The sequence below is a fragment of the Eurosta solidaginis genome, chromosome 3 (genome assembly GCF_040869045.1).
Source record: "Eurosta solidaginis isolate ZX-2024a chromosome 3, ASM4086904v1, whole genome shotgun sequence".
In the NCBI taxonomy this organism is placed as follows: Eukaryota; Metazoa; Arthropoda; class Insecta; order Diptera; family Tephritidae; genus Eurosta; species Eurosta solidaginis.
In genome coordinates this window covers 54176441-54202877 of record NC_090321.1, presented here as the reverse complement: position 1 = coordinate 54202877, position 26437 = coordinate 54176441, and the positions used below count along the sequence as shown (strand labels likewise).

Below are 26437 nucleotides of genomic sequence, written 5' to 3'. Positions count from 1 at the left end.
ACTATACGTTAGCTTTGGTATCGCTAACGTGTTTATTGTCTTAAATAAATTCCTGTCATTAAGACCGGATTTTAGGAGTGATCTTGTTCTATCTAGGAAGCAGTCAGTGATGTTCTGTATCATGACATTATGATGTATTCTTCTGGCCTGCATATAACCTAGGTATTTATAGGACTCATCTGCTTCTAATGCATCTATTTTTTCCTTATTAGCTAAGGGAAAATTATGCATTACTACATTTCCGTGCTGAAAAATCAGTCTGTTACATTTATCTAGCCCAAATTTTATACAAATATCTCGTGAGATATCTTCGGTTATTTGAAGGAGCTCATTCATGTGCCGCTCGGACCCTGCGTATAACTTAATATCGTTCATATAGAGGAGGTGTGAGACCTTATACGATGCACCTACTCTTCCTTTTATTTTTATTTATTATTTTATTTTATTTCATTTTGTTTTATTTTATTTTATTTTTTATTTCATTTTGTTTTATTTTACTTTATTTTATTTTATTCTGTATTATTTTAATTTCTTTTAATTTATTTTTTTTTACTTTTTTTACTTTATTTTATTTTTTTTTATTATATTTTATTTTATTTTGTTTTATTTTATTTTTTTCTATTGCATTTTATTTTACTATTTTTAATTTTATTTTATTATATTTTATTTTATTTCAATTTATTCTTACAGCAGCGAATACAAGGCTGCAATTTTTAGTTAGTTCCGTCAATTAAATTTTTATTTTTTTTATTTTCGGTAGTTTAGGAAAAAGTTACAACATTTGGAAAGAACAGAAATTAAGTGTTTCTAACTATACGAACTAACTTTATCACGAATAATATCTTATTTGAACAATCTCGGGTTATCTTCGTTAAACTATGCCGAAATGAGTCCGGGAATATAGTTACTTAACAAAATAAATACACACTTGGTTTATGCTGAAAAACTCAAGTACAGTGGCGCACAGCTTAATTGATAATTTTCATTTAAAATATCGCAAATTCCCTAAAAGAAACCACATTCAAAAAAATGTCAAAGGTTATTCAAAGGTCAGGAGAATTAATCAAAATTTCAGAAATGACCATCAAAATTTTCATTTTTTTTTTTTGAATTTCTAGAAAAATTCTGAGTATGGATTTTTGTAGCCCAATAAATTTTAGTATAATAATGTTAGAGTTAGAAATAGCTCAAAAATTTTCCTGAATTTTAAGAAATTTTTTCGTCGAGGGTGTTGAGCAATTTCTTCCATACATGAACAAAAATGCATTTTGTATGTGGGAAATTGCTCAACACCCTCGCCGAAAAAAATTCTGAAAATTCAGGAAAAATTTTGAGCTATTTCTAACTTGAACATTATTATACTAAAATTTATTGGGCTACAAAAATGCATATTCAAAATTTTTCTAGAAATTCTGAAAAAAATTTGAAAATTTTGATGGTCTTTTTTGAATTTTTGATTAATTCTCCTTACCTTTGAATAAACTTTGACGTTTTTTTGAATGTGGTTTCTTTTAGGGAATTTACGATATTTAAACGAAAATTACCAATTAAGCTGTGAGCCACTGCATTTGAGTTTTTTTCAGCATAAACAAAGTGTGTATTTATTTTGTTGAGAAACTGTCTGAAAAAGTACTGAAGTAGCTCCGACTTGAAGCCGAAATGGTTCATAAAGTGCTAAGGAAATTAACAAGAAATTGTGACCAACTTAATGGCAATATTGCAAATGTTTTATCTCTTTCACAAAATTTCTAGTAATAAGTTCTGAAGATATCTTTCGAAAATTTACATGCATACAAACATATCGTAAGCTTAATGTGAAAATGTGCTAGGTCACTTTATACGAATTTTACAGAAGACGGAAAAAAATTAATAATTTTTGAAATAGCCTTTTTTTCAAAACTGTAAATGAGGACACGTTATTTGCAATACCTTTGAGTGTAGAAGCTTTATAAAGATAAATAAAAATCATGTATGCTAACCCATCAGATATTTTATGACTTAGCACATTACCGCATTCAAAACAAATTTTTCCCCTGAATTAGCACTTTTTACTCAATATGTTTCCCCATCACTTTTCCCCTTTAATGATTGAAATATAACACTATAACTATATATTTCACAAAAAATACTATTTATTTGTCAAACTATTTATAATGGTTCTGTTCTGGACTCCTTTCTTGGATGGGGCGCAGACAATAATTTACTTTTAAATTCAAACACATGCTGTGTTGTGTCTTATTCCATTAAGATAACTGCGACATACTTTATCTACAAACTAAATGCTAATTCTCTTAATCGCTCTCAAGAGAGTTAAGACTTGGCTGTAAGTTTTGACTCCTAACTCTCTTTTGCTAGACACATTGACTTCGTTGTTTCAAAATTTGTTGCAATGCTTGGGTTCAGTAGACGTAACACCAGTGACCTTAAGGACCCTATGACGTTGAAGGCACTTTATATATCCTTGGTCAGAAGTGGTCTTGAATATTGCTCAATAATATGGAATCCTTTCTATGAATATAACTCCTATAAAATTGAGAAAGTTCATACAATTTTTACAAAAACTGCTTTACGTATGCTTCACTGGCCAGACGGCCTTCCATCATATACCAGCAGGCACAAATTGCGTCGTCTTCAGGCTTTGCATTACAGAAGGAATTTTATCTCACTCATGCTTGCCTATAATGTAATAAATTTTAGCACGAATTCCTCTGATTTATCTAATTTGTTCATTCCATATATTCCACTGCGAGATCTTCGGCATAATAGATTATTTATCGAAATAACTCATAAAAAGAATTATTCTATGAATGGACCTATAACTAGGACTATACATCGAGCAAATCGATTCAGTAGTGTTCTTAATTTTAATAACAGCTAAGATAGGATTAAGCTTGAATTGTTTTCTATTTTTAACTAGTCTGTAACTGCATGCAGTTATAGAGATGTAAGAATTGAAGTAGATTATGGTCAGCGTAAAGCATTTATCAAACATCAAAGGCATGTCTCAATTGGGTGAATCCAATTTCAAAAGGTTGTGTTCGAAACCCTCTCAAGAGGTTGCCAGCGCAATATATAGCTCCTCCAACCCAATTGTCAACCTCACCTAACCGTGGCGAATCCTGTTTCATTGACAGCCGAGGCTCTGACGACACCAAGTTCCTCACGGAACTAGGGGGTAGGGAGGACGGGATGGCGTAGAAGGTTTAATGTGATTATATAAATCGTTCCCGAGATGGTCGGGCTAGTACCTTAATAGTGCTTTGTTTACGGAACATACCGAATCTATATCCGGCAAAGGACCATCAACAGCGGCAACACTCCCCAAAGCCTTCAGGGAGTGCCTTTATCGTTAATACAACAACAACAACAACAACAACAACGACAAAGCTTGTACTTTAAGACTGAATGAATTAAACTTATATATATAAAAATGAATGTCCGTTTTTGTGAGGCTAATAGAATCAAAAACTATCCAGTCGATTTTGTTCAAACTGTCACATAAGTTGCATATAAATCACGCGCTGGCTTGCACCTAGGTTTCGTTGCGATCGACGCACAGGGTGTCGAGATATAGGCCAAAACGTGGAACCGGGTACCCCTAGAATGTGTTTATAGAATATGGATAACCAATGAGAGCTGTTGATGAGTGCTTTAGTAGAGGGTAATTTGTATACCCTTGGGTGACTAGGGTCTCGAGATATAGGCCAAACGTGGGCCCGTGAACGCCTAGACAGTGTTTTTACATTATGGATATCAAATTGAAGCTGTTGATGAGTGCTTTAGTAGAGGGTAGTTTTCATACCTATTTGTGTCTAGGGTCTCGAGATATAGGCCAAAACGTGGATCAGGGTACCACTAGGATGTGTTTTTACATTATGGGTATCAAATTGAAGCTATTGCTGAGAGCATCAAAGTAATTTTCAGTGTGATATTCGATTTAGTCGCATCAACTTGGCAAAACTGATAAATATGCATGCGAAGCCAAAATAAAAACATGAAATAATAATACCCACATACCTATTTACATACGTCCTATTCAATTTGCCCGAAATTTGGTATATAAATTTGCCTATATTAGTATTTACGAAGCTTTTTCCGGGAAGTAGACCAGAGACGGACCGGGACTGGGATTAAAACTAGGACTGGGACTGAGACTGAGACTGAGATTGAGACTCGGAGCGGGACTTGGACTGAGGCTCGGAATGGGATTGAAACAAAATACATACCACCCTCTGGCACTGGCAATAAGAGATGAAGAAGATTGAGAAAACTTGAGATAAAAGAAAAGAGAGAAGGAGAAGGAGACTGAGAAATGAGACGAAAATGGAGATAGATGAAGCGAAAAAGACGGAGGGAAGAGTGAATAGAAAGGTTTGGAAAAAGTGTAGAAGGGGAAGGAAAGATTTAGACGGAAAAGGCTTATTAAAATGTATGCAGATAGACCAAATTTAGGGCAGAACAACGTCTGCCTGGTCTGCTAGTAAATAAATAAAATGAGCGTTCAAAAAAATTACTAGTAATTCTGATTGATATTATTGACAGGTTGACTTAGCACATTCTTTTTAACAGCTGAAGACTTAGCACAATTTCCATTTCAATTCAATTTATTATTTAACACATTTGTACAAGTGAGACTATTGTCTCTTAAAGTATATCGATTATGGATATGTGTACAATATAATAATGTGAGTACAACAATATTTATACTAATATAAAAGAAATAACAGAAAAATACAACGTAGATCCGAGAAAATAGCTCGAATAGTGTTCTTCGTATATTAAAAAATTCAGACAAAGCCAATTTAAAGAGCGATGCATTAGGCTCATTTTTAATAAAATTAGGTAATGAGTTCCATACTTTGATAGTACTGACAAAGAACGTCCTTGATGATGAGAAATATTTATGGCGTAGAACGATGAGGTTACAGGTTCTGTCAGATCTAGCAAAACATAAATTTCGGAATAGGTATTCTGGTTGTTTTTTATAAATTACTTTATTCAGGAAAATTAGATTGCGATAGTTTAGGAAGGTAGTAAGACTGAAATCAAGTATTTTAAACGAAAACTCTGATATGTGGTCAAATTTACGCTTCAAGTAGATATATCTTGCACAATTGTTCAATGCAAGTTGTAGCTTATTTCTAGACTTGCGGTCTATATGACCAAACACCAACCCTCCAAGCGAAATGAAAGGAACTATTAGTGATCTGACTAATATTAGTTTGACATTTGGAAGGATGAAAGCAGCTGTGTACCACAGTTTCCTTAACACAAAATAAATTTTTGATAAAACGTAGTTAATATGATCAACACAGTTAAAATTGGAATTTAGTTTGAACCCTAAACTACTAACGACCGACTCATACTTAATGGTAATATCCTGTAGTATAACCAGTGGCAAATTCTCTACTAGTTGCGGAGAGTGGGAGATGCAAATAGCTTTTTTTTTAGACGCATTTAGATTTAAATTATTATCACTCGACCACGAAGAGATGCTTTCGAGATTCTCGTTCATCCTACAAACCAAATCTTCAGATAAGCCAATAGGGCGATATAAATATATTTGTGCATCATCAGCATATAGATGTATTGAAACACTTTTACAGCAATGAGTAATATCGTTAATGAACATACTGAACAAAATTGGTCCAAGTATAGATCCCTGAGGCACCCCAGAGTACAGGCACTTCGTCTCAGGGCAACCACTTTTAACTACTACCTTCTGCCAACGATTTGTAAGATAGTTTTCGAGCAATCTTGAAGCACTAGAAGAGAATCCAAAGTAGTGTCGTAATTTCATTTAGAGAATGGAATGATCTACTGTGTCAAAGGCTTTCGAAAAATCTAAAAGTGACATCACAGTCAAATCCCCCTATCGTAGGCAGGGCGGATGTCTTCAGTTACCTTGAGTAAAGCCGTCGCACAACTATGGCTCGCTCTATAACCAGACTGGTATTCTTAGAGAAGGTTGTTCTTATTGAGGTGTTCGGTGATTTGGGCCACCACTAACTTTTCCCAGATTTTAGAAAGAGTGGGAAATATGCTTATCTTCCGAAAATCCATTGGCAAAACAGCCGATGGGTTTTTAGCAATAGGAATAACTTTTGCTATCTTCGAAGCATTGAGAGAAGTTGAAGTCGTTATCGAAAAGTTAATTATATGTGTTAACGTTGAAACAATGTTGATTGCAGTAAGTTTTATAACGTCGTCACCAACGGCATTGGACTTTAGTGAGAATAGACTTCTTATGACATCAACCTCTGTAACTCCGAAAAATTGAAATTTGTTATTGCTGGTGTGTACATCACATTTTCATTAAGTTTGAAATTTTGATTATTTATATATCTACTCGACTGTAAAATGAAATCATTGATGGAGTCAGGGTCCAAATCGCATTTCGAATCATTTTTACATGCAATCCCTACTGATTTGAGATTTTTCCACAAGTTCTTGGTTGGTAAATTCGTGTCAAGCTTTGTTTGAAAAAAAGTCTTTTAGAATTTCTTACTGTGAGTGTAGCACGATTTCTGGCCAGACGATAATATTGCCAGTTTTCATTTGTGGAATGTTGCTTCCAAATTTTGTAAGACTTACTACGTGCTTTGATAGTCAGCAGAACCTCTTTTGTGAACCACGCTGTCTATTTTTTTGGGACTATACCGCCTTTAGAGGTACATATTTAGTAAATAGGTAATTTAAAAGAAACATGAAATAACTGAGTTTTTGGTTAATGTCTGAAAACATCCATACGCGGTTCCAATGTAAAGAATCAGCTTCGCCTAGTGTCACAGAGATTAACTGACTTAAGATTCCTTTAATAAAATTTGTGTTTCGGTAATGGAATTAAAATCTATATCATACAATAAAAACAACATATCATGATCCGATATTCCCGCTGAGAACTGGTCAAAATGAAGTACACTGGAACGGTCCGTAGTACATATCAGGTCTAGCAAGCTAAATTTGCTATTTGGTGCAAATCTAGTAGGATATTTATTGACAACTTCTAAGCCAGCGGAATGCAAATTATGCATTAATGTCATTGACCTCAAGTCATTTTTTAATAGGTCTGTGTTAAAGTCACCACAGAGCAAAATATGTTCATATTTGTATATAAATTCAGACAATTTTACGGAAAAATTGTCTAGCTTATGGAACTTATTGGGGTTGTACAGACACACAACTAAACACTTCTCTAATGCATCACTAACTTCTATAATCAAGTACTCAACAGGATCACTTTTCGTTGGATTTGAAGATAAACTGATGCCTCAGAGATGTTTTACAATATATGGCAACACCCCCACCACTTGCCCTGGTTTTCCTATCATTCCGTGCCTATGTGTAATAGTGTAGTTTAAAATTTATCCTTAATATCCTGTCTAAACCAAGACTCAGTCACACAAAGTATGTGAATTTTTGTATTTTGCAAAATTTGGTTCATGTAATCAAGTTTCTGTAAATTAAGACTACGTGCATTTATGTGGTAAAGCTGCAAACCTGTATGACTGTTGCTTACAAGGGTTAAAATGGTCTTGAGACATTCGTTGTCAATACTCAGATACTCATTTTCACTGATCATTAGGATTAATGCACTTAGCGCATGCCTAATGGGGTTTGGTTTGTAGAATTGAAAGTAATAAAGAAAATAGGAATTTGCAAATAATAAACATACATATTTGAAAAAGTAAGAGAGAAAGATAAAAAAGTAAATGTAGTAATAAACATAAATATTAATCTCATGCTTGCTCCGTTGTAGAAATTCGTCATCATTGTTTGCTTCGTTGACAGGAGCATTTATATCTTCTCTACTTTTTACCAGCTTCGCCTCCGTGTTTCTCTGCACTCTCAAGTATACCTACCCTGCCTCTAATGCTAAAAGCAGAAGCTAATAATCCCTGTCGCTTCAGCTGTGTTGCGTGATGCATTATCTCTCTGTTTCGCTTGGTTAAACATTCATGCACGAAGATTTTCCCATAGCCAATCTCATCAACATCAGAGAGAATTAAGGCTCTTTTTTTGGTCTTCACAGACGTAGATAAAGCTTTAACCCTAGATGGTTGTCCTTCGTCAAAACGACTACGCACTATCTTATTTTCACTGTAAATAAATAAATAAAAAAATAAACAAATGTAAGGTGCGATAACCTCCGAAGAGATCTAAGGGCGAGCTTCTCTTCCAATTTGCGTCGTGCTCCTCTTGATTTTCCCTACAAATTGGCGGGGCAGGGCCTACTTGTTTATGCCGACTCCGAACGGCATCTGCAAGGCAGATGAGTTTTCACTGAGAGCTTTTCATGGCAGAAATGCACCCGGAGCGCTTCCCAAACACTGCCGATGGGCGACTCCGCTTAGAAAAATTTTCTTCTAATTGAAAAACCTTATTTCTAAAATTTTGATGTTGCTTTGCCCGGGGTGTGAACCCAGGGCATACGTTGTGGTAGGCGGAGCACGCTACCATCACACCACGGTGGTCTTAACACAAATAGTGTAACGAATTTACTACAATCAAACAAATCCTGTTATTTGCCGTTCTGCTAACGTTCAAACCACTAAACTCTTGAATAAATAACTCCAATATTTAGTAATGCAAAATGGCCTTTATTAAAGTACTTAAGAATAAATAACTCTACTATTGCCCGACAGATTGCGTGCTTAATCAAAACTGATTGATAGCTCAAACGAAACTGACTTTTTGCGCCTCTACTGTCGCGCCTTTTATACTTTTTTGATTTCTCGTTGCATACTTCTAGCCTTTTCCATTCCAGAACTTACTAGTTAGTTATCAGCTACAAACTCACCAGCCACAACTGCGTTTATAACTTCTCATGTGAGTAATACTTGCAGAAATTATTGCCCTCTCTTGTGAGCACCTTAGATAAGATATATACATGTGTTTGTGTGTGGCTTCTCCGCTGCTCGTATGGATATGTGTGTAGACATAATAGCTATCATCCGGTGGCAAAATCCTGAGCCAGATAAATAATTTTGCATGTAAATGCAACAACAACGATTTGAGCCAGATAAATCCAGATAGAAGTCTGGTTCAATTTGTGAGCCAGATAATTTGTTAATTACTTCTTTTTAGGTTGGCAACGCGGCCTTTAATATACCTACTTTTTAAAAAATAGATGTCGCTGCTTAGCTTTTCGCCGTATGAAAAACAGCGGCGACATCTTCCTATCACATTTCAAGTCTGTGAAAATTTCACGACATCTGCTTCTCAAGTCTCTCAATGATCCAGAGCATTTCCGTGAGAATTGACCGTGAGCCGGAGCTGTAAAACTCACTGAAAGACGGCAAATGATTGAATTATTGATGTGCATACAAATCACTGTTTAGCATCGGCTTAGAGATGGCAATACCCCTTTGTGTTGCTAATATTCGTAACAATATGTTTTCATTGTTCGTGTTGATGTCCGCTTTCGTACAGCGCTAGTCGGTTGTTTACTCCCTTTGAATGCACGCATACAGAGGAGCACGCAAATCGTAAGTAGATTCCTTTTTCGGTTTCGTTTTATGGCGTAGTCAAATTGACGAAGGATGACGTTTATGTAACTTTATGAGTTCTACGCTAAAGGGCTAACAAAGTCAGTATATGGCTCGAATAGAACTATTACGATGGACAACTGGTTTATATCCATACTTTTGGCTTAGTCGTTAGGAAATCACCCGTACAATTTAACAATAGTTGGCACACTCAGATCAAACAAAGCGGAAATATCTTCTGAATTAAAAAACAAAAAGGGACGTAAATGCGGCACGTCGATGTATTTCTACGACAAAAATTCAACTCTATTATCCTATAAACCAAAACCCAGCAAAATATTCAATCTTTTGTCATCTTGCAATGAAAAAGGTAATGTTAATCCCGTTTCAAATAAGCCAACCATGGTTTAGTTTTCCAACGAAACCAAAGGGGGAGTAGACACTCTGGATCAGGTATGCAGCGCAATGAGTTGTTCAAGAAAAACGAACAGGTGGCCATTGTGCCAATTTTTAGTATGTTGAACATTTCTTTTATAAATTCGTATGTGTAAATAATACAATATATTTAAAGTCGGACAAGAACCTTTAAAATGGTTAAATTTTATGAAAAAGCTTTTCACTAGCCTTATAAATAGTAGTTTAGATGACAGATTTAATATGACAACTATTACAACTACGATAATAAATGACATACTAAGTTTACGTCCTGATCATGCTACAAATGGATCTGAAAATATGATACCGGCAACAGAAATTAAAAAACGGAAGATTTGTGCCACGTTTCCTTCTTTCATACGAAGAATTGCGAAGGTGGTATGAGCAAAGTGCCATAAACACCTATGTGGAGAGCATAAAGTTGATGTTTGTGCCTCCTGTATTATCTGAGGTTAGAACTTTAAAAGCTGCTGTTCCTATTTAGGTTTAATTATTTGGTTTTAAGAAACTTAAAGACTTTTATGAGAATTCCTGCCACAAATTGTGATTTTTTATTTTTTACAAGGTAATGCCTTAAAGGTGAAGCGAATTGATAGAAGATTGTTAATTATTAATTTTAAGTTAAAAGATATAAGTTTTCCTTTTTATTTTTGACTGGTATTTATCAATAACGAAATAAATAAAAAATAATAATAAAACGCGTTCATTAATTCTACTCACACCCTTCTGAAAATGGATTTAAAATAAATCGTCGTCATAATGACGAAGGACGACGTTAATATACAAAAAATAAGGATGACCGTCCAGGGTTAAGCAGTTGACTTCTATCGTGCGCTGAGTTAAATTTAATTGCAACAGGCACATAATCATTATTTGCATTTTTGTGTTTGATTGAGCGCATACGGAAAGCTTGACGAATGGCTGGTGTCTCATAACTAATTTCTTCACACAGTTTGCTGAAAATTTCTTTAACATTGTCATTATTTGAATTCGGTATACCATTTATCACGATATCAGTTGACATAGCTTTTTCCCAAAGATCCGCAATTTCCTCACGCAATGCATCAACCTTGGTTTTGAGAAATGCAAACTCAGTTTGTGCATTTTCGACACCGTCTACTCTTTCTTCACATCTTCCTATTCTATCTTTCGCATTCGCTAACTCACCAGTAAGCTCGCTCATTGTTTGCATAACTCTATTCTCCATGGATTGCATTGACTCATTAATATGTTTAATAATATTTTCTTCGTGCGTTTTGAGTTTTTGTTCCCACATTTTATTTATGTGTTCAATGATATTTTTTTCATGCGTTTCGAGTTTTTTCTCCCATAAGCTGTACTGAAATCCAGCGAAGAATCAATCTTGCCAATAAATGCTACTTTGGACTAGGTAGGCAATTGAAAAGTAAAGTCCTCTCTCGGCGAGCGAAAATCATACTCTACAAGTCACTTATCGTACCCGTCCTGCTATATGGGGCAGAAGCATGGACCATGACAACAGCAGATGAAGCGGCTTTGGGAGTGTTCGAGATAAAAGTTCTTCGAAAGACCTCTACGCGTTGGCGATGGCGAGTACCGAAGAAGATTTAATGATGAGCTGTACGAGCTATACGCAGAGACCAACATAGTCCAGCGAATTAAAACGCAACGGCTGCGCTGGCTAGGCCATGTTATGCGAATGAAAGATGATGCTCCGGCCAAGAAAGTGTTTCTATCGGAACCCGCCTATGGAAGCAGCGGTAGAAGGCGGTCCCACTCCGTTGGAAGGACCAGGTGGAAAACGATTTAAGCTCCCTTGGTGTGACCAATTGGCGCCGGTTGGCGGAGCGAAGGAGTGACTGGCGCGCCTTGTTGGACGGCCATAACCGTTTAGACGGTTAAGCGCCAATTAAGTAAGTAAGTAATTTGCAGAAGCTGTTCGGCTGATATGCTGTCACCTTGCATTTTCGGTACGCGTTCCGTGATTGTGTTGAAATTGATTCATTAGGAGACAGCGAAGTCATTGGTGACGACACATCATTCCGTGCCAAAAGCGCTGGTTGTTGATGCTTTGTGAGCCTTGTATTGGGTTTACTCATTTTTCCACAAAAGAAAACCAAAAATAAACACCAACTCGAAGATTTGAGATTAAAGTTGCTTTTCACTTGTTTGGATCGTTTTATAAAAAAAATAGCAGATTGCATAAATATATCACCAAACACTTATTTGGTACAAATTTACGTAAATAAAGCAAAGAAAACAGCAATCCTTTGTCAGCGAAACAAAACCACGTCTACACAGCGAACATCACAATCCCCATTTCAATATGAATACTTTTCAATATGAATACTTTTCAAGTTAACTTCTTCGTACTTTATTGTCATTTAAATATCGAAAAAATGGTAATTACCCACAGCAGGTAAAAATGAAAAATTAAAATATTTTTTTTTTTGTGATCGATGTATTTTGAATTCAGTTTTAAAACTGCATTAAAATAAAATTTTTCAAAAAAGTGACTTAGCACATTTTCATATTAAGCTAACGATATGTTAAACTTACTATGTTATTAAATATTGCTGACATAAATTAAGCAGCCATTAATTGTTAAAGATAGTTACACAAATGCAAAAGGATGCCACAGGACACAACAAGGCTGTTTGAAGATATTTTGCATTATTCAAGAATATTAAGTGCATGCATATGTATGTAAGCTTCATACTCAAATAACCTTCAAAGTGCACGTTAAACGCGCCTGCAATGCTTGGTTCTTGCCAGCAAAATGCAACTACTTAGCTTACTGGCACTTAGTTGCTTAAGCAATTATGCAATTCGCAGCAGACAAATGCTTTTATATGCATAATTGTCGCTACATACATACTTAGGTTGTAGGTACTTGAGAGCGTTAGAGAAATTTCTTGCAAAATAACATTCTAAAATGCATACCTAGAAACAGGGTGTATGAAAATATTTCCCATCACCTCACTTAGCGGACAATCATCAGTACAAAGCATGCAAAAGGCCAGTAGCGAATAACCAAACATACCCAGCGTGATTGACATGAAAAGCAAGCATACACAATAATGTGACTTTCAATTTCATTCGATAGCTTAAAGGGGAGCCACTGCAATATTGAATTCTTATTCACTTAATAATATTCGGTTGTGTATGAACGGATAGTTCGCAACTCTTAAGGCCAACTTCCCTTAGATAGGTTTGGGGGATGTCAACTTTTTTAATTGGTATCCTCTCTTCTAATAGGGAGGATTAACAGGGAACACAATGAATTATTTAAGAGATTTTGAATCACACCCTTCCTTACTTATGGCAAACGCTTTTCTTTGGTCGGAATCCACCAGAAGAAGGAGGATCCCTTTTTAATAACACGAAGGATGTATAGGCACAAGTCTTTCTGCCGGGGTGAGCCCAAACCCGCCACTTTAGGGAAATGCTTAATCCGACAAATGCTGATAGAAGTGGCACGACATAAAAAGCGAAGAATCCACCCAGGGTGGATAACCTCTCTTCTCAAAAAGTAATGCACGATCGAATGCAAAGAGAGACTTATTCAAGTCTCCAAGAAATGCTAAAGCTCTAAATCTAGGCAAACTCATTCTAAGGGGAGCAAAAAGTATCCCCAGAAAGAACAAATAGGCGTGACGCCGTCATTTCACTCAGGGTTGGCAAGAGTCTCTTTCTTCTACCTTGAGCGGACATTACACTCAAAATGGCTCAAGAGTGATCTTCCCTCGCTTTCAGGAATCTCGAGTCAAGTGCAAAGGCTGACTTCGATACACCGTTCAGGCTCTAGCACGCTCTGTAAAACGCTAGGACCGAAGCACTCTGACTGGAGTACGAAGACTCCGCCCAGCTACTATTAAGTATATATATATATATAATAAGATATATAAGAAAGATACCCCCCTTAGGTCAAATGTCCTTTCGCTATCGTACCTCCGTGAGCATCCCCCTCTACACAATTTACACCACCACACTCTTCCAGAGCATCATTACCATCGTTACTTTCAGACCGCTACCGTCACCGCTATTTCGAGACTTACTTGCGTCGTCTCTTGCGCTCTCGCTTTCAACTGCTCTCTCTCTGTCTCTCTTTCTCTTATCTTTTATCCCACTCTCGCTCTCTGGAGGCCTATCGGCGTTAAAGAAAAAGGCAGCGTCGTGTGTGCTTACGTGTTTGGAGTAAATCCATAAACAGTTGTATTAATATATTTTAGAAGTTTTGTGGATCCTCTACTAGAATTTGACGTGGTCAGCGTTCGACGAAACCACCTCATAAATATGTTTTCGAACGATATATCAGAAAAGATATGATGGGGAACTTATAAAGCGATAGCTTTAGTGTAATACTTCGTTCTCGCTCGAAAAAAATCAATGAAGATGCCTCCAACTAAATTTGACAACTGATGATGGAAAATAGTTCCAATGTACCCAAAATTCTTCGGTCAAGTAAAACATAAATATTATGTGACCTTTTTTGATATTTGAACCTTTATAAATTTGTTAACCTTCCTATACTCGCGCCAATTTTTGTAACACATATACTCGCGCACGGTCTCACAGACCGGCAGTTTGAACTAAATGAAATACTAGTATTTTGAAACAAAACTTAAAAAAAAAACGATTTTTATTTAAATTCGATGATATAATAAAAAAAAATAATAAATCCATTCATTATGTTAATATTCAGTAATTTTATTGATTTTCTGTCGTTAACATATGTTTTCCAAAACGCTTGTTTTTCTTACATTCTACAAAAATAAAACAAAAACATATTTTTTCTTCAAATAAACGAAAATTAATCTTAGAATTTTAAAAGCATTCTTTGTGCAATACATAAACCACAGGTTGATTTAATTATCAGCCTTTAAATAAAAATTAGGGCATATCAAATTTCATAAAAAACAGCCTTCAAAAACGTTAGTGTTGCGGCAAAAACAAAACTTAAATTTTACTTCCTTTAGAAAGAGCCAAAAATAACTCTTTTAGCTTAAAAAATTCTTTTTTTGCAATAATAAACAATAAGATAACTTTTTCATTATCCTTAGAGTAACATTAGAACAACAAAATCTTCAACCTCGCTGTCATTTTCATCCTCATATTCAGAACTCGAAATTACTTCCTACAAAAGTAGTCTGATTTGCTTTTGATTCATTTTGATAATTAAAGGTACCTGCAAAATAATAAAATACACAACAATGAAGAAACAATACAAACAAAAACAAGAAAAGAAGGCTAAGTTCGGGTGTTACCGAACATTACATACTCAGTTGAGAGCTATTGAGACAAAATAAGGGAAAATTAACATATAGGAAAATGAACCTATGCTAACCCTAGAATGTGTTTGTACGTTATGGGTATCAAATGAAAGGGGTTAATGAGTATTTTAAATGGGAGTGGGCCTTAGTTCTATAGGTGGACGCCTTTTCGAGATATCGCCATAAAGATGGACCAGGGATGACTCTAGAATGCGTTTGTACGATATGGGTATCAAATTAAAGGTATTAATAAGGGTTTCAAAAGGGAGTGGTGGTAGTTGTATACGTGAAAGCGTTTTCGAGATATCGACCAAAATGTGGACCAGGGTAACCCAGAACATCATCTGTCGGATACCGCTAATTTATTCATATAGGTAATACCACGAACAGTATTCCTGCCTAGATTTCAATGGTTTTTTATTTCAGCCCTGCAGAACATTTTAATTTTCTTCTACTTAGTATGGTAGCTGTCACACACATTTAACAATTTTTTTTTCCTAAAGTTATATTTTACGTCAACGAACCAATCCAAGTACCATGTTTCATCCCTTTTTTGGTATTTGGTATAGAATTATGGCATTTTTTCATTTTTCGTAATTTTCGATATCGAAAAAGTGGGCGTGGTTATAGTCGGATTTCGGCCATTTTTTATACCAATACAAAGTGAGTTCAGTTAAGTACGTGAACTTAGTTTAGTAAAGCTATATCGATTTTTGCTCAAGTTATCGTGTTAATGGCCGAGCGGAAGGACAGACGGTCCACTGTGTATAAAAACTGGGCGTGGCTTTAACCGATATCTCCCTTTTTCATAGAAATAAGTTATCGTCCTAGAATCTAAGCCCTTACCAAATTTCACAAGGATTGGTAAATTTTTGTTCGATTTATAGCATTAAAAATATTCTAGACAAATTAAATGAAAAAGGGCGAAGCCACGTCCATTTTGAAATTTTCTTTTATTTTTGTATTTTGTCGCACCATATCATTACTGGAGTTAAATCTTGACATAATTTACTTATATACTGTAAACATATTACATTTTTTGCTAAAATTTGACTTTAAAAAATTTTTTTTTTTTAAGTGGGCGTTGTCGTTCTCTGATTTTGCTAATTTTTATTCAGCATACATATAGTAATAGGAGTAACGTTCTTGCCAAATTTCATCATGATATCTCAAACGACTGCGAAATTACAGCTTGCAAAACTTTTAAATTACCTTCTTTTAAAAGTGGGCGGTGCCACCCCCACTGTCCAAAATTTTACCAATTTTCTCTTCTGCGTCATAAGTTCAACTCACCTACCAAGTTTCATCGCTTTATCCGCCTTTGGTAATGAATTATCGCACTTTTTCTGTTTTTCGAAATTTTCGATATCGAAAAAGTGGGCGTGGTTACAGTCCCATATCGTTCATTTTAAATAGCGATCTGAGATGAGTGCTCAGGAACCTACATACGAAATTTCATCTAGATACCTCAAAATTTACTCAAGTTATCGTGTTAACGGACGGACGGACATGGCTCAATCAAATTTTTTTTCGATCATGATGATTTTGATATATGGAAGTCTTTATCTATCTCGATTCCTTTATACCTGTACAACCAACCGTTATCCAATCAAAGTTAATATATTCTGTGAGCTCTGCTCAACTGAGTATAAAAATCTTTCTTCCACGACCTCATTATAGATAGCTTATTATTTATCTTTTTTTCTTCCCACAGAAAAGCTTAACGTTCTCTACGAGCGAAATTGGTCAACTTTGGTTCACGAGCAACTGCGCCGTTTCGAGGACTCAATTGTAGCAGCGACACGTCATACGAGCAATAGCACCAGCATCGGAATGTTTGGTGGTAGCTCAACGGGGCTACGGCGCTATGGTAGCACATTTGATACAACAACAACAACAGATGCAACAATGATGCCAACACATTGGACATTTGGCGAAGCGTTACTTTATTCAGTTACTGTGATAACGACAATCGGTAAGTGAAAGTAAACACTTATTATCCCAAGAACGTATTGCTAAAAGTAGAGACGGATGAACTTAAAATGCGATTTTGCAGGAAGAAATTATGATTATCAATGTGAATACGAAATTGTCCATCAGTTTTAAATTCTGAGCTAACGATGCAGAAGACGGAATTCAAATTACCAGTGGAGGGGGTACGCATCGATTGAGCTTAGCAATGAAAAATCTTATTCAAAAAGGATTATGCAGGGTGAGCCGCAGTGTGGTTTTCGATTTCCTTTTCATTGGCTAAGTTAGCAGCTATCGTCCTCTCCAGAAAAAATCAATGCTGTTGGCTTTTCTTCATCATATTCAGCTTCCTTTTGCCCTTCTCATATTCCTGTTCTTTTTTTCCTTCTTTTACATTTTTGTCAAAGTTTGCTTTTCCTTTTAATTCTATTTCGGTTTTTTTTCTTATCTTTAATTTTCTTTTCTTTTCTTATGTTTTTTCTTTTCTTTTCTTTTCTTTTCTTTTCTTTTCTTTTCTTTTCTTTTCTTTTCTTTTCTTTTCTTTTCTTTTCTTTTCTTTTCTTTTCTTTTCTTTTCTTTTCTTTTCTTTTCTTTTCTTTTCTTTTCTTTTCTTTTCTTTTCTTTTCTTTCATTTTTTCCTTTCTTTTCTTTTATTTTCATTTCTTTTCTTTTATGTTTTTATTTCTTTTCCTTTATTTTCTTTTCTTTCCTTTTCTTTTCTCTTCTTTTCTTTTCTTTTATTTTCCTTTTTTTCGTTTCTTTTCTTTTCTTTTCCTTTTTTTTTATTTTCTTTTCTTTTATTTCTTTTTATTTTATTTTATTTTATTTTATTTTATTTTATTTTATTTCTTTTTATTTTATTTTATTTTAATTTATTTTATTTTATTTTATATTATTTTCCTGTTTTGTTCCTTTGACTTTGTGCCTTCCTTTTCCCTCTTTTTTCATCTTCCTGCCCCTCTGTTTTCTTTTACTTTTCTGCTTTACCTTTACCTTTGCCATTACCCTGACCTTTACCTATACCTTTACCTTTACCTTTACCTTTACCGTTACCTTTACCTTTACCTTTACCTTTACCTTTACCTTTACCTTTACCTTTACCTTTACCTTTACTTTTACCTTTACCTTTATCTTTACCTTTAATTTTACCTTTACCTTTACCTTTACTTTTACCTTTGCCATTACCTTTACCTTTACCTTTAACTTTACCTTTACCTTTACCTTTACTTTTACCTTTACCTTTATCTTTACCTTTACTTTTACCTTTACCTTTACCTTTACTTTTACCTTTGCCATTACCTTTACCTTTACCTTTAACTTTACCTTTACCTTTACCTTTACCTTTACTTTTACCTTTACCTTTACCTTTACCTTTACCTTTACCTTCACCTTTACCTTTACCTTTACCTTTACCTTTACCTTTACCTTTACCTTTACCTTTACCTTTACCTTTACCTTTACCTTTACCTTTACCTTTACCTTTGCATTTACCTTTACCTTTACCTTTACCTTTACCTTTACCTTTACCTTTACCTTTACCTTTACATTTACATTTACCTTTACCTTTACATTTACTTTTGCCTTTACCTTTACCTTCCTTTACTTTTACCTTTACCTTTGCCTTTACCTTTACCTTTACGTTTACCTTTACCTTTACCTTTACTTTTACCTTTACATTTACATTTACCTTTACCTTTACCTTTACATTTACCTTTACCTTTACCTTTACCTTTACCTTTACTTTTACCTTTACCTTTACCTTTATCTTTACCTTTACCTTTACCTTTCCCTTTACCTTTACCTTTACCTTTACCTTTACCTTTTCCTTTACCTTTACCTTTTCCTTTACTTTTACCTTTACCTTTACCTTTACCTTTACCTTTACCTTTACCTTTACCTTTACCTTTACCTTTACCTTTACCTTTACCTTTACCTTTACCTTTACCTTTACCTTTACCTTTACCTTTACCTTTACCTTTACCTTTACCTTTACCTTTACCTTTACCTTTACCTTTACCTTTACCTTTACCTTTACCTTTACCTTTACCTTTACCTTAACCTTAACCTTTACCTTTACCTTTACCTTTACCTTTACCTATACCTTTACCTTTACCTTTACCTTTAACTTTACCTTTACCTTTACCTTTACCTTTACCTTTACCTTTACCTTTACCTTTACCTTTACCTTTACCTTTACCTTTACCTTTACCTTTACCTTTACCTTTACCTTTACCTTTACCTTTACCTTTACCTTTACCTTTACCTTTACCTTTACCTTTACCTTTACCTCTACCTTTACCTTTACCTTTACCTTTACCTTTACCTTTACCTTTACCTTTACCTTTACCTTTACCTTTACCTCTACCTTTACCTTTACCTTTACCTTTACCTTTACCTTTACCTTTACCTTTACCTTTACCTTTACCTTTACCTTTACCTTTACCTTTACCTTTACCTTTACCTTTACCTTTACCTTTACCTTTACCTTTACCTTTACCTTTACCTTCACCTTTACCTTTACCTTTACCTTTTCCTTTTCCTTTTCCTTTACCTTTACCTTTACCTTTACCTTTACTTTTACCTTTTCCATTTTACTCCACCATCACTTTTCCCCCCACCCCCCACCCCCCTCTCACCATTTTCCTTCCCCTTCCACTTCACTCTCCCTTTTAATATACATCTTCCCGTCCCTAGCCTTTTACTTCTCCCCGTCCTTCTCCGCCTTCCTCCCCGCCCATCTCTCCCTTTCTGCCTCTCTTCTACCATCCTCGACTCTAAAATAGTTAGTCTCAAATAAATAATAAATTTACATTTTTGTCACATTGATTACGGTCCTAGCTCAAATTTATTTTAAAAGAGAAGCATTTACTTAACACTTAAGCAAACACACATACATATACATATATTCGTTCATATAAATAATTTGTAATGGCTGATGGGGAAAATTTGTGCAGTTCGTTTACCAATTTATTGAACCGTTCACAAATTACGGAGTAAAGATTAAATTGCTGCCTCTCGTAAATAAATGAGAATAACAACGACAAATTGAGGCGGCAAAAAGCTAAACTGCCCCAAAGTAACAACATCCATAGCGCCCAATGGAAATTTCATTCCAGAATGCGATAAAATAAAAATCCAAAAAATATTTCACAAAAACCAAGGTTTTATGCGTAAACGCATTATACCTGCAGCTTTTATACATATTTACGATTTTTCTTTTACAGGCATATGTATGTATGTATGAATATGTGCATATAAATATTTGTTTAACTGTGGCTGGGGTACGTAGATATGTATGTAGGTAGTCATCCAAGGTTATGTCATGAATGATATGAGTAGGTTGTAAGGCAAAAGAATCGTTGGGGCAAACGCAAATATTTACATCTGAGGAAGAAGGCTCAATGTAACAAAAACAACAGCGACGGACCATGCTAAATGCGAGCTGCAGTTACACGTCCATGTAAAAAACTGCAATGAAATTGAAGATAAACATTTACCTTTTGTTGGTTTTGTGGGTTGGCCTCGTGCTGCTGCTGCACAGCCAGAATACATATATATATCAAACCGGAAAACTGGGCCTTTTTTGTTTTTTATTTTCATAGACACATTCGCACATATTTACTCATATTAATATGCTAAAAACGCATTCATACGTTGTGTCATGGAAGGCATAGTTTTTTATGACACAAAACGGCCAAGGGATATCATCTACGTAAATGGCAGTACCGCCCACCACATATACTTCTTTTACTCACACACACACTTAGTTGTGTGTATGTACATATGTATATATACCAGCATATGCAAATACTTGTATATAGGCGTAGTTATGCCATGAAATTTGGTAACGGAAACTAGAACACCTCCCAGTGGGATTATGCTCATACTATCGCAGATATGTGCGGTCGACGGCAAACGTTAAGAAATTCGTAGGAAGGAAAGCTTAGGCTATATTATTAAAGAAGCTTAGCTACTTTAAGTAATAAATCATAGTCAATTTCAACAAACTGATTTAAAAAAAATCTATGGAAATCTATCTACAATCTACAAATAACAAAAATCTGTTGTCGATAACACATTTTTAAAAATTCCAAAAATGATAAATATAAAAAGGTTAAAGTTCACGAAGCAAGAGAAAATGTTTAGAAATTCAAAATAGTAGGTCAAGATGACAAGCAATCAGAAAAATCTATACATAAAAAGGCAAGTTGACATTTTTGCGTCTATTCTACGGCCACTAATTTGAGGAACAACCACACACATATTGCAACGAATTTAGGGAATTTCCGCTTATTTGCAACCTTCTACATACGTTCGTATCGCTAAACTGTTGAATAAAACACTCCAATATTCTGCATTACAAAATGGTCTTTATTAGACTACTTTGAAAGTACTTCTCAATGAAACTTCACTTCGCAACTGATAGCGTGCTTAAATCAAACTGATTGATGACTGCTCAGCCTGCGCTCGTTTATACTCTCTGCTACTTCATTCGCATATTTCTACTACACTTGAGACGTTTCGCCTGCTAGAACAGCTGTACATATCTCATACTTAGCTATATACATGCACATATATTTGTAGATTTTCTAGCGTTTCTCATAATCATATGCGTGTGTTTGTGTAGCAACACTTCGGTGGATCACTACAAGTGTGTGCGCGTAATATATCTCCGACTGAAGTTGAGTGGTGCATGCTGGTCCTTATAGTGCATAATCCTTCTCTGCATATCGATCCTGATGTCATGGTCAACTAAGAAGTCCACTCGCAATATGACTTCATCAACGATCTCCGCCATAACGAATTTGTGTAGAAACGTGACCTTTCCAATTAAGACTTTACATATCACTTCTCCCTGGACCTGGTTATACTCTCCAGTGACGGTACGCAACCTTGCTTCAGGTAATGGCTTTATTCTCCTGTTGACCAAATCAGATCGGATTAAGGAATGATATGCGCCCGTATCTACAGTCAGTACATGCTGATTGCCGTCCACATTTCCTTTTATGATAAGACTGCTCGAGTTGCGTCCAATTTGCGAGATAGATATCACAGGACATTCAATAGCTGGGGCAAGTTTTCGATCTTTACATCAGACTCGCTCTTGCTTATCTCCTCGAGATTTACGTTTACAACCTGCCAAGTTGGAGCTACCAGGACCGGTGCTGCAATGCTGCTTGCGCTCTTTTATACTCTCTGCTGCTTCCTTCGCATATTTCTACTACAGTCTAGACGTTTCGCCTGCTAGAACTGCTGTACATATCTCCTGCTTAGCTATATAGATATATATTTGTAGTTTATGCATTTCTCATAATCATATGCGTGTAAATTTAAAAATGACATCAATGCCAAATACGTATTTAAACTATAAGACTTCCTTACTCACACTACGAACGCGACCTATGTGGCCTCCTGCAGAAAGACTCAGACTTCATCTATCGAGCAAATGAACGAAGAGTGTATACATTGTTGTTTTGCTAAGAATATAGCGGGAGAGTCAGCATGTAAAATTAAATGTCCAATTTTCTTTGCTAATATTCATGGTGTTTACAAAAATAAATAAAAAATAATAAAGTAAATGAAAGGAAATTAAAAAAATAAAATAAAATGAGATAACATAAAAGCAAATAAAATAAAATAAAATAAAATCAAATAAAATAAAATACACATATACCCCAGAGGCAACGAGAAAACAGCGCTTTCATAATGTATTGGGACCGGTCTATTCTAACAGATCGAACCATGCCACATAACCGACCTGATATAAATATCGTAAATAAGCAGGAGAATCAGGCTTACGTAATAGACATAGGTGTTCCAAATACACACAACCTACAGGAGTACTATGCGGAGAAGCTCAGAAAATATCAAAGTCTGGCACACGAAATTAAGGGGATGTGGAAACTGCACAGAATTTACATAATTCCCAAAATCACTAAACTGTAGTCTTGAGAAACTTCAACTCACCGAAAAGCGACGAGCGATACAGAAGGCTGTGATTTTATCGACAAGCTCTATAGTTAGGAAATTCTTAAGCATACACTAATCTACGATGAACTATATAAATTTAAAAACCTGATACATATGTAGTTATTTATAGAAAATCTTACCAATAGCTGTATAACCAAACCAATGTAACTAGTTAATAGAATTAAATAGCACTAAGTATCTTGTTTATAACCGATATTTAATGTAAACCCTCAAAGGAGAACATTTTAAGGAAATAAAATAAAATAAAATAAAATAAAATAAAATAAAGGATTGTTAAACAAAATAAATTAAAATAATATAAAAAACTAAAACAAAATAAAATAAAATAAAGTAATATAAAATCAAATTAAATTAAATTTAATATAAAATAATAAAAAAATTTTTTTTTTAAGTTAAACTGTTTTATTGAAAACAATACTTACATGAAGTAATAATAATACGAAAAGCTAGAAAATAATTAGGTAGGTCCTAGGTACTAGTCTTTACACTCCTTATCAATCTATGGCGTTGATCAGACAATTAAATAAAAGCGTTGGGCGCGTGAAATTTTTAAAAATGTTAGGCGTAGCATAACCTGATTAAGGTTCAGTTGGTTTTACTTATGACTATCAATAGAAATATGACGCGTCCAACGCTTTTATTTAATTGTCTGATCAACGCCATAGATTGATAAGGAGTGTGATGACTAGTACCTAGAACCTACCTAATTATTTTCTAGCTTTTCGTATTATTATTACTTCATGTAAGTATTGTTTTCAATAAAACCGTTTAACTTAAAATTTTTTTTTAATTATTTTATTTTCAAGTTTTTAGTCTTTATTTAATTGCCTATTATTTCTCATTCTATTTAGTTCATTTAGTGACTCATTATTACAAGGACTCTTTCCTGCCAATTTGTTACAATCTAAGTCCTCAATACATAATCCTTCCAAAGACTTAACACAAACTCTGCGCCAAGTATGCTTGTCCCTCCTCCAACTCCAGAATATTTTGATGTCACTTCTACTGGATTGTATGCAATATTTGTTCCTAGCGGCGATTTTTTTTCACAGGTCGATTTCTATTCTTGCATATATTATGTGTTCCAAATATGAGCCAAATCGGACCACAAATGCGAATTTTGCGAATATCTCGATCCTTGCGCCACCTAGCGGCGATTTTTTTCTTATTATTGCATTGTCATCGGGTTCTGAACTACATTCCAAGTTTCAAGCTTGTAGCTTATCGGGAAGTTACTTAAATTTTAATTACAAGATTCGTTCACAACGGCCGTGCATGCAGCCTGCCTGTCAAGTCAACCCAAATAAAACCGTTTAAAAATGAAACAAAGCAAAACATAATAAATTAAATTAAATAAAAAAATGTTTAAAATATAATTTTTCCTTTCCATAAAGCAGGAAATGCGTGGAAAAAAGCGCGGCTGCAAAACTACGATGATCAGAGGCAAATCATACCATATAAAATTTACAAATTTACTGGACACTGCCTTCTATTATTAGGAAGAAACGGTTGAGCACGTGTTGGGTTCGTGTCTTATGTCCGCGAAATCAAGTCTCCAGTTGCTAGGGCAGAGGCAGAGTTTGCCAGATCTCGCGGCAGCTATTGAGCTAGGACCTAGACAACTTCTAATATTTTCCAAGGGTATTGAGTTTGTTTATAACGTAAATGCTGGTTCCTAATTTGGGTTTTTCGGTCGGATTGTCAAACAAATTCTTGTGAATCTATAAACGCATTCTGATGGACAAATCGAAACCGGAGCCCAGAACAGACGCAAGACCAACACGAAAATTGGAGATGGAACTAACATGTTATGGGACCTTTTGAAAAGCATACTTAATATGGGTTGACAATTGTTTCGCTGTTGTACCAAGTTTACCTGGTGGCACGAAGAAGATGATCGGCGTCTGCCCGTGTGCGTCTAGCTGTCCCGGAGCTTCAGCAACTTATGTGGGTTCGTTGACCAAACGACCCACCAAACCACCAGTTACGACAAACCCAAGGCCTAACAAGAAAAAATTTACGCACACGTAAGGGTTAAGGAATTTCTTACCTCATCACTCAATATGATCGTTGATTAACCTTTTTAGAAAGCGACACAACACTTTGTCTTTTGCCAGCGGTTCTTCTACCAATTACTTACCGCTCTTAACCCACCCAACCATGACTTCTCAGATGTTAATTAGATGTCCCAAAATAAAGCAACAACAATAACGAATTTCAGACCATTATTACAAACTTAACAATTCATGTTTTATTTAATAATAAGACTAATCAACTAAAAAGAAAAAGATCAGAATTTGATTTCATACTAAATTTAGTACTAAAGCAAAAAAAGTACCAATTTTTACTAATAGGCTTAAGTCCGAACACCTATAGGAACGGCATGGAATCGAAACCATATGCAAAAAGGAATCTTACAAACTTACTAAAGAGTGCGTGATATTTAAACAGGTGAAATATTATTAACACAGAGAAACTAATCATATTAAATCAAATATAAGATATTTGATTGAAATTTCCGCGGTTTTGAAGTATGTTACGATTTCAGTATTAGTAAATATTAATCTCAAATAATCTAAAGAAATTTCTAATACCAACTCGTTTCGTCGATTCTCTCGTTCTCTCACGATTCACTGATCATACTTAATGATCATTAACACGGTAGTTAAATAAAAAATTATATGTACATATGCAAAACAAAAAAAACCAAATGGTATGAAAATATAAAAATTTTATTATAAACTTACGTGCATTGATGTTGCAGGAACTCGATGAAGGCCTTCTACGATGCTTCTGCTTTGCTGTAATATGGTACTTTGGCACATATGTAAATATTCTAATTAGAATTTGATATTGCGATTGCTTCGAGTTGAAATCAGATTTTTGTTTTCCTATTCTTTTTGGAACGCCAATAAGACATTGGAACTCTCTCTCCAATCACTTAAAAAAATATCACTCTCTCCTTTTCTAACTTGAACATTTAATTATAATAACCTATATTATTATTCTGATTTTACTTAAATTATCATGAACCATGAAACTCAAAAAGATTATAATTTTCTTTGCTAAATTCAAAGGAAATTCATTAAAACTTTCGCACACATTTAATTTAATAAAATTATGTCACCTACACTATATTTTTCTCTCTCTTTCATATGTTGTATGTATATGCTTGTGTCTTTAAGTTATTTTACAGATGTTAGTATACATATTCGTATATTTTTACTTTTATTCGAAAGATTTAATTTTTACATTTTTTTCTTAAGATGTTAAAAATTGCTTTTTTCGTGTTTTTTTTTT

General features: G+C 34.7%; 1 protein-coding gene across 18 annotated transcripts in view; it reads left to right on the top strand.

The window, feature by feature from the left end:
* The window catches only part of LOC137243734 (uncharacterized), an 815214-nt gene that overhangs the window by 682245 nt on the left and 106532 nt on the right, over positions 1 to 26437 (top strand). For all 18 annotated transcript variants that reach the window (XM_067771770.1, XM_067771767.1, XM_067771768.1 and 15 more), the window contains one exon: positions 16890 to 17150. In XM_067771770.1, the coding sequence (XP_067627871.1) occupies positions 16890 to 17150 (261 nt within the window). The remainder of the gene's footprint in view (positions 1 to 16889; positions 17151 to 26437) is intronic.